Below are 10,007 nucleotides of genomic sequence, written 5' to 3'. Positions count from 1 at the left end.
ACCCAGGGTAAAGACCTTACCTTACGTCAAATGTGGAGTTGTGTAACCTGCGGGGCAGAGGATAAAAAAAAGAAAGAAATATGATGTGCTCGTTAAAAGAAGGAAACGATTTAGTTCCTGGTCTTACTGCTGAAGTATCAAAACAAACAGTAGCGTAGACAAAGTATTTTTCCGCAGGCATATTAGTATAAAACCGGTTGTACAACCTTGTGGAAATGGACCAGTCACCTTCCCCCACACAACACAGTGTAGGGCTACTGTTATTTACACACAGCATTTCATGACGTAACGTAGATGTTGTGCAGATCACCAAAATGTTGCTCATTGAATTTAGTTATGTTTATAAATTAAATTTAGTTATGGTTATATATTAAACGTTCGTTCCATAATTTTGTATTTCACGCTGTCTAGAATAATGTACAATTATCCCCTGTAGTTTGTAATATTTGTCAAATTAATTTGTCCTATGAGAAGCTTATAAATGCCATGTCGTGTATTAACATATGGCTGTGCATTTAAGTTAATGTAGGTTTGACGAAAATGGTGCAGTATCAGATATCATATAGAGCTAGGGTGATTAGAACACATCTTATCATTGATGTGGTAAAACTTTCCAATCTGATCATCCGTGTATATAGTTGGCTGTGTAAACAAGGAAATGTGATAGTGATGTACTATACTCTTGACACCGCTCCCGTTGGATCCCAGTCTTACTTTGGACTGGCTATTCCTAGTATTTTTTTTTTTTGACAAGGTATTTTGCTAATTTGTAAACGACTTGAGAACTAACTCATTTGATCAGTCGACACCTTCACTCCACACGGGTTCAGTTTTACTTTGCTATTTGGGCCTACGCCACATGGGTGTTTATAAAACGCAGTAATTGATTTACTTCTTTGTGTGTTTATTTATTGTTTTTCATTTAGTAATTTATAACGTGATTTGTAAATGTTTTGTGAGTGAAAAATGTAAGTTAGTAATGCTAATATAGAAAAACCACGTCTTCATATAAACGCGTTATTAAACAGGGTTTTCCATACGCCCAGAAAATGTGACCTTCATTTCTATATAAACCATCTTAAGCGTTTTATCGATACTTATTAAAACCGTGTAGTGTTAAAAAGCTAAATGCACAGAATTAGGTAAATCCACAATACTGTATATACTGCGGTAGTGTTAAACTATGGTAAATATAGTATGACCGCGTATGCTTTCTAGTTACCTCACTATTATTCCACATTTTAATGTATTATACGTTATCTCCCAATTTGCACTGTGTTGTATTCATTTCTGGTTTATTCTGAAATCGTGGATAAGGGCGGCTAATAATAAATAAATAAATAATAATACAAACATTTTAAAATAGTCTTTAAAATCTTCAAATGAATAATAATCTGTGTTTTATATAGTCTCACATGGAAATGTATCTGTTCGATATTGTTTATATGCTAGATCTGTGGTTTGCAACTTTTATTTAAAACTGTACCCCTTGTGCCTTGAGGTTTCAGTTCAAGTACTCTTTCACAAAGTTCGCTCAATAAAAGGTAGAATAATCTGATTACCGAATTAATCCCCCCGTTTATTTTAATATGTAGTCTCGGTCACAAGAGTTTGGGACTGACACACTACTGATTTAAGACAGAATACTAAACAGTAATTCTTAAAAACTTTTCATTACAATCGCCTCAGAAACACAACGTAGTCGCTTTCTATTTGGCAAAGTTATTATAAATAATCCAGAATACTCTGCGCTGTACATGTATATCACATTACCATTTACTTCCCATCTCTGCATAATCCTGTGTGCCATTTAAAATGTTTACAATATCAAAAACATTAACCTCAAGATAAAACTATTATTAAAGCCAACATAAAAATTATCCAACGGGACTATAACTTCCAGTGGCTGTTGCATATTCCAAATGAACAAATTCCAACAGCCGCTATGCTGTAACTAACATGCAGCCAGACTTGCCAAACACCTACTTGGCCAGGTATAGCAACATCTGAGTGGCAATACGCGCAATCGAAATTACGCATGCGTACAGGTGGATGATAATTTTGAAATTAATTAAATTAATGAAGATTGTTTAGCGATTATATAAAATACCTTAAAAAATTCAGGAGATCACTATTTTCTTTTACTTTCATTTTTATTTTTGCATTTCTGAGTCGTCCTGCGTACCAGATATGACCCATAGCACCCTCAGGGGAAGGCGTACCCCCGGTTGAAACCCTCGTGTTAAATCAACATTAGCTGCACTTGGTTTGCTGGCATATAGGAAAAAGGTAAATACAGCCATATGAAATGTATTTTATCAGATCGTTTGCATCAGATGGAAATTACACCACATCCATACTTTAAATAAATTATAATGTAATACTATTATAACAAAATCCAGTATTGGGCACTGTGTAAAATACAAACGGATTTCCACCGCAGTGAAGGTCAGAGTCGCCGGACTGCCCGGTGACCTCTCGGGTGCATATCAACTTGTATCACAGACAGAACCTCTGTGTTTTGTTTTACCGTATATATTATGCTCATATATGTTTATATGTTAACAAATACCTTTATATGATCCCTATAAAATGTCAAATAGTTGAGGTGCCACTTTTTCTTTTGTTAAAACACACTTTCGCTTTTTTTTTTTTTTTTTTTTTTTTTTTTTTTTTTTTTTTTTTATCAAAATGTAGGAATACAAGCTCAGTGCGTCACATTTTATTGGTCAACAGAACGTGCATGGTTAAATGTTCACTCGCCCAGAGGGAGAAATCTGCACAGCAACAAGCGCCATCACTGCGTTGCAAGCAGCTGGTGAGTAATACATAATGTTGTTTTCTACGGACACACAGCAGTCATTGTCGTTTCGAAATACATTGCGACGTGTTCTACGTGTGTTTTATACACCATGATTAAGTACCGTGCGCCACTTGGGGAGATGATTTTAAACATGCTGCAAAAAGCCCATTATCTGGTGGATCACGTCATTATGGCGCTTCAGCGTTCCATCAAACACGAGCAATTGAGAAACACATGTTGAATCACACGACTAGGTATAAATAAAGGAAAGATTTAAGCATAGCGGGTGAATTCATGTATACACGAATATTGCATGAATTAGGCCTACCCTGTGTGATGTGGCGTTGACGGAGACGCAGGATTGCTTGTCTGTTTTCTGTTCTCCGTTTGCTTACTCTGCAAGACAAGGTCTAGATCACAGATAGTGCTAGAGATGTTGTATTTTATTTAATTCTGGGTTTATTTGTTTTTTTAACCCGAAATGGTAGCTGGTTTAGGACTAATTGTGATATTGTAATGTCAGTGGTATTGACAAGCGTGACAAACATGTATTTTAAAATTCATTTTCACAGATTCATCACACAATGACGAAGAGCACTCCAAGAGACAGGAAGTGGGAACAGCAATGGTACAGGGGCTGTGCAAGCTGAAACTGTTGTGACGCACCTGTTTAGACAGGCGGTATTTAAAAGACGTTGCTATATGCCATTTTATTACTCTTTTTAAAAATGTATTCCTTTTTAAAGTAATTCGTTTTATGTTTTACAGACTATGGAACTCCTAGAAGAAGACCTTACTTGTCCTGTTTGCTGCTGTTTATTTGAGGACCCACGGGTACTACCTTGTTCCCACAGTTTTTGCAAGAAATGTCTGGAAGGTATTCTTGAAGGAAGCAGCAACAGGAGCTGGAGACCACCGTTTAAATGCCCCACCTGTCGTAAGGAAACAACGACTACAGGAATAAACAGCTTACAGATCAATTATTCATTGAGTGGCATTGTGGAAAAGTACAACAAGATCAAACTCGCACCAAAAATGCCCAGTTGTAGAACACACAGCGGACAGCCACTGAATATCTTCTGTTCCTCGGATCTGAAACTAATTTGTGGGTTTTGCGCTACAATGGGGGATCACAAGGGACATATGTTTTGTGCGATGGAAAACGCATATCAGCAAGAGAAGGCGGCTTTCGAGGAACTTTTTCTGGGATTTGAGAACTGGCGCAACGCGGATGTGCGGTCATGCTTGGATACATTGGAGAACAGCAAGAGAAAGGCATTGCAGCTGGTATCTAAGGATGGGGAAAGGGTAACAGAATACTTGGATAAATTAATCCACACGCTGGAACAAAAGAAGAACGAAATACTATCCGATTTTGAAACCTTGAAGCTAGTGGTACTGCAGACCTACGATCCCGAAATAAACAAACTGAGCGTGGTCCTTGAAGAACAGAAAAGGGCGTTGAGCATCGCCGAGACTTTAAAGGACGTGTCTGATCCGCTCCTGTTTCTGCAGCAGATGCAAGAATTTCGGGAGAAATTGAGAATCATTCGGGAGACTCCCCTGCCTTCTCGCCCATGTATGGATGTCAATCCCATAGTGCAAAACTTTGATACAAAGAAGTGGGACTCTGTAAAACTAAAGGATGTCGATAAGATTGTTACCCCCCACGAAAAATGCACATCTCCCTTTTTAAAACCAAAGACCTCACGAGCTCTCCTGGTTACAGCTTCCATGTGCCTCTTAGCATTAGCATTGTATATTCAGGATTCACTAAGTCTCTCATTTCTATTAAACCAAATGTCAACGGTTGGTAGTTCATGTTTACCTGCTTCATTGGAATCCTCAGACTATGCTGTGACATGCTGGGGCGAGGTTGTAAACCTGTGTTTGTTTCTCTGTGACATCTGTCAGAAACATACACTACTTCTGCTTAATTATACTGCAGAATTTGTTTGCAGTTACAAGTTATTATAGATAGGAATGTTCGTTTCTACACACGCACTGTTACAGTTTATACATTAATATTAAAATGACAATTAAGAATACCTTTTAATAAAATACCAGATACGATTTGTTATCATAGATAAATGTATACTGGGTTTGTTTAGCGTGATAATATAATGTAAGTTGGTTTCCTTCTGCAGTAGTATTTGATTTTTTTTTTTTTTTTTTTTAACATGATGGGATGTTAACACATGTCTATTCAAATCAAATTAAAATAATGTATCTATTTCAGGAACCTGTATAATTATAGGGTGAAAAACGTGTTTTAATTAATTTCATTCAGGTTTGCCTCGTGTCTAAGCACTAGGAGTTTATTTACCTTCATTTAATATTGATAGTCGAGGCCCTTGTACATTTATCAGCCTTTTTTCCTTTTTTCACCTAAGCTAAATTATTGCGAATCAATATACACAACTTGTTTTATTTCAAGTGTTTTTGCTTCCTTCATTTCCATTCAGCACAGCATTGATGTATGCAAAAAGGATTCTCGCATTTGTAATAGGTTAATCGGCGATTGGTTTAAAGAGAATATTATGTTTTGTTGTTGATATTAAATCCATATATGAAGTAATGACCAGTCTGTAGTTTTTTGCAGTATTTCTTAAGAATGTTGATAGTTCTGTTTATTTACATTACTCAAATATGGCGTCCTTTCTATTAACACAAACACCTAGCAGTGTTTATTTACATTTTACTGGTGAAACGTGTGGATCTTTTAACATTTAGCAAAATACCATATTGCAAGTGTTTTTCTTCAGAATCATTCAATCTAGCAACTCGGACACATTCCTCACTAAAGGCTGTAAAATGTACGTATTTTATATATATATATTTATCCGATAATATATATATATTATATATAATATATATATAGATATATATATATACCGTATCCGTATTCACAATATTGCCTAAATTTATAGGGTTCAACATGCTACAGTTTACAAAGACATGCCCAGTTTGTGGTTTTATGCATTGGTCATTTGCAAAAAATGCTTCGTCGGTTAGTTTCAGAGGAATAATCTGTAATATAAAATTCAACAACATGGAACTCAACAGCGCGCAAAATATATTTTTCAAATAGCAAAATGTGTAATTGGTAAGCTGCAGTTTAGTATTTACTGGATTTTCTTTTTAAAAATCCAATAAAAATAAACATCTGCAATGGATAAAGAGATACACTTATATTACATTAAACAAAAAGTAATGTAATGATTGAATATCGGTGTGTGGATGCGTATTAAATTGCCCTGTACAATCAAAACCGTAAAGTACACAAAGTACACAGACATGAAATTAATGTCGTCATTATCTGGTCTTTTAAATACCAAAAAAAACCATATATATATATATATATATATATATATATATATATATATATATATAAACAATTCATACATTGTTACTGTAACACATACATTATTTATAACTCTGTGCGAGACCCTATTATACTTATATGCGTATTATTACTTAAGAATTTATGACCGCTCAGGTAGATTTATCGGCAGTGCCTAAAAATTCAAATAACAGGTTCTAGGTCAGTCGAGTTATTAACGCTGTTTTTTACATTGTCATGTATTTATTACGGATGAAATAGGTTCATGTAAATTCACCATAAACCAATCTGAGAGAATCAACGTTAATGTTTTTGGAAACCCTTTCAAGTTGTATCAAAGGCAATTCATAGCAACGTAACTAGACAGTTTGTTTGCATTTCGTTGCCAGGAAATAAGCAGCAAACTGAAGTCTAACACTACTGATTGTACACTACGGTTTCGTCTGCTGTTTATGACTCTTTAACACTAGAGGAGGATTTTGGGGTCTGGGGTCTTTCTGAAGCTTACTTCAATAAAAATGACTACCGGTAATAAAGACGTTGTCACACTAAATGTTGGGGGGCAGAAATTTACAACCTTAGTGTCAACACTGAGAAGATTTTCCGACTCTAAACTAGCACGCATGTTAGACGGAAGTGACCCAGAATTTAGAGTAGTGAATGGTCAATTTTTCGTGGATAGAGATGGGAGTTTATTTAAGTATATCCTGGACTACCTAAGGACTCGCCAAGTCTTCCTGCCTCCTGATTTCTTTGATTACGAAGGTTTGACACGTGAAGCTGAGTTCTATGAAATACGTGTACTGGTGGATTACCTAAGCAAAGACAGTATTCGACAAAGACTGGAGATCCTGGAGGTTCGATTTTCCCTTCAAGACACTCACTCGTTCTTCAGAATCTTCTGTTCATACAGCAGTACCATCGAGATGCTAGCTGCGAGGATATGCGTGTTTGCAGAACAGGTATCGACGAACTGGAATTATGCAAACCAACCTCAAAAACCAATGGCTCCCGTTCCACTGCAGAGACCTTCACATCACGACCTTGTGTTCCACTGTGGCACAAACTACTCGGCTGGAGAAGAGTTTGCTGCCCGGTAATTATGTAATAGGCTACAGTAATCAATAAAAAAAAAAAAAAAAAAAAATCTAGCAAGCATTTGATACAAGTATGTGCAATAGTATAACAGCGACTGCAATACACTCACCATCAGCGGTTATAACGCAGGTTTAAAGTACAATGTTGCATATACAGTATATTCTTACATCCACAAAGCTCAATGTAGTTATTGCTCTCCACAGGTGTATGAAAAAAATGCTGTCACACTGAGAACAATTAGAATGTTTGCATTTGTGCAATCCACAATCGCGAAGCACTTTGAAACAATTACCTGAAGTTAGGAGATTATGTACACGCATACACATATATACCGGTGTGTTGGTGTGTAAAAAAAAAAAAGTTAAATATATATAACAACGACCTGATCCTGGTCTTGTGCACAGAGAGGCAAGAGAACCTTCCTCCCAATTTATTTTCTATGTGCAAAGCTTATTGTAATTTAAAGGTAGTGTACTAACACTACCTATTGTGTTTCAGGTATGTAACGATTCAACCAGACGACAGGAAACTCATTAATGGCACCAATGTACTGGGCTTGCTAGTAGATATACTACTAAAGGAAGGATTCCGTCTCATAGGCACACGAACGGTTTCTTCAGAAGAAAAGGTGGAGTGTTACACATTTGAAAGAATCAAAAGGCCACAGATCCTGACCTTTAACGATGGGCTCAGAACAGAACACGCTAATCATCAAACAAAACACGGCAAAACTCAAAGAAAATGAAGACAACACAATCAGTTGCATGTAAAACAAGGAAAAGGGGATAGCAGTTAAACACTTGATGAAATATTTGTTGAAAGTTTAAAAAACACTTTATTTGTGGTAATTTTACCCTGAAGGTAGCGACACATTGGTACCCTCAAAAACAGCCAAAATGCAGTTTCTGCAATTGTACATAAATAAGGGTCCATTATGTTGTCTATGTAACGTTATATTTTATTTATGGTCAACACCTGAACATTCAATCTTGTGATTTATAATTATAAATGTACAGGGAAACACCGAAAACAATTAAGCCATCCTTCTAAAGGCCACTGAGAAAACAGCATGCTGGCCTAAGTAATGTCAAGCACAGTTTATGTTTTGATCAAGTTACTTAAAAAAAAATAAAAATAAAAATACGTGTTTACTCTAGAAAAACACACCTATTGCAGTAAAGTGTCCTTTTAACCTTTAACTTCCACTCCATCAGTTAACCCTAATTGCTGTACTTAACTGTTCTTTTCGTATCTATCCATCTATTGCACATTTATAAGACTGACTCTTTAAAAATATATATTTTGTATGTCTGAAACACTTAATGATGTATGAATAAAAATAACTGCAAAAATAAAATGTTAACTTGTCAAAAGAAGTCTTTGAACCACAGGGTTTGCTTGGCAACTTTACTAGTGATTTTATGTTCCTGAAAAAAAAACACTTTCGTTGGCAATCCAGTCATACATTCACCATCCACTAGGGGGAGGCCATCACAGAACCATCAATTGAATCCAGACAAAATGCTCAAAAGGAAAGGTTTGCTTTTTTTTTTTTTTTTTTTTTTTTTTTTTTTTTAAGTACACCTTTATTTAAAAATAATATAAATAAAATGTCGGTATATTTTATAGCCATACTAATTAGACAACCATTCTGTTTTTTAACCGAACAATCGCATGACAGTTCAAATAATCTGGTGCGCCACGTAAGTTTCTCTAATACGTACTGGGCCTCGTTGTTCAGTATCTCTGGCGCAAAAATAAGAGATTTTAAAACACTGGGTAATAGTACAATTCCTCTTAACTCTCGTAACTTTTGGATAAATTGCATGTAAACGCCACAGAACATATAGAGTTGGATTATATATAAGCAGGTGAGAAATCTGTACATGTATGGAATATTCAAATAGCAGCGTCATGGTTATTTACAGGTGGCTAATATTAATAAACCTGAGCCAGAAGTGACGTTATGCACACGCACTTGTCATTCTAGTTATCCAGTTAAATTGCTGGGTTTAGTAGTTATTTCACAATAAAGTAACACCAGCCAACAACGCAAACATATTTTTAATAGCACATATGACCCATTTACAGTACTACGTAATATGTACATACTTATGTAAAGGTATAGTATGTTCCCACCTGTGTACCAGACATCCAGCATATATAAATAAAAGCGACATGGCGGAAATCAAAACAAACATGCACATCAACCCATTTCTGGGTTTTTGGATACAAAATGTTTATATTACCAATATTGGTGTAACAAAAACAATGCTGAAAACATCTGTCTTAAATATTAAGTGTGTGTGTGTGTGTGCATATATATATATATATAATTATATAGATATAATATATATATATATATAGTATTATAATATATATATATATTTACTTAAACAACCAGTTTCTCCACAAAATTGGGTTCTTTGTAAAACAAAGTGTGACAGATGTATGTCTTCAGTGCTGTATATCATGCCAGTTATCAGGATGAGCATCCCTAGCAGGACAGAGAATACTTCCTGCATACCCCTAATAGATAACTAGAATACTGCTTGTGTCCTGGAGCACCTCGTCTATGCGATATTTGACTATCTGGCTTGCAAGTCCCTACTGCTTGCATCAGACTTCCAGTTAGTCTGGGAACCATGCAGGGCAAGTCTGGGATGAATGGGTCCGAAAAGTACCACAAATTTTGAGCTTTGTTTCATGAAATCTAGGTATTAAGAAGCAAAACTGATGATTTGCTCAAAATCTACTCTTGTA

General features: G+C 35.7%; 2 protein-coding genes across 4 annotated transcripts; both read left to right on the top strand.

Moving 5' to 3' along the window:
- Positions 1 to 1,589: 1,589 nt before the first annotated feature.
- Positions 1,590 to 5,611, top strand: LOC121309199 (tripartite motif-containing 13-like). 3 transcript variants are annotated; one of them, XM_041242111.1, is made up of 4 exons: positions 1,590 to 2,289; positions 2,698 to 2,818; positions 3,376 to 3,431; positions 3,572 to 5,611. In XM_041242111.1, the coding sequence occupies exons 2-4, from the start codon at positions 2,752 to 2,754 to the stop codon at positions 4,778 to 4,780; spliced, it is 1,332 nt and encodes a 443-aa protein (XP_041098045.1). In that variant the 5' UTR covers positions 1,590 to 2,289; positions 2,698 to 2,751; the 3' UTR covers positions 4,781 to 5,611. The 3 variants fall into 3 exon arrangements, with proteins under 3 accessions (XP_041098045.1, XP_041098046.1, XP_041098047.1); XM_041242112.1 differs by lacking the exons at positions 1,590 to 2,289; positions 2,698 to 2,818 and adding an exon at positions 3,066 to 3,211; XM_041242113.1 differs by lacking the exons at positions 1,590 to 2,289; positions 2,698 to 2,818 and having other exon boundaries at positions 3,066 to 3,484.
- Positions 5,612 to 6,225: 614 nt separating this feature from the next.
- LOC121309198 (putative potassium channel regulatory protein) lies at positions 6,226 to 9,545 on the top strand. The gene is made up of 2 exons (XM_041242110.1): positions 6,226 to 7,242; positions 7,743 to 9,545. Exons 1-2 carry the CDS (start codon positions 6,665 to 6,667, stop codon positions 7,987 to 7,989), a joined length of 825 nt encoding a protein of 274 aa, XP_041098044.1. The 5' UTR covers positions 6,226 to 6,664; the 3' UTR covers positions 7,990 to 9,545.
- Positions 9,546 to 10,007: the final 462 nt, after the last annotated feature.

Source organism: Polyodon spathula, unplaced genomic scaffold, assembly GCF_017654505.1.
Source record: "Polyodon spathula isolate WHYD16114869_AA unplaced genomic scaffold, ASM1765450v1 scaffolds_973, whole genome shotgun sequence".
Lineage (NCBI taxonomy): Eukaryota > Metazoa > Chordata > Actinopteri > Acipenseriformes > Polyodontidae > Polyodon > Polyodon spathula.
The sequence above is the reverse complement of the archived record's forward strand: the minus strand, read 5'-3'. Positions and strand labels throughout refer to the sequence as shown.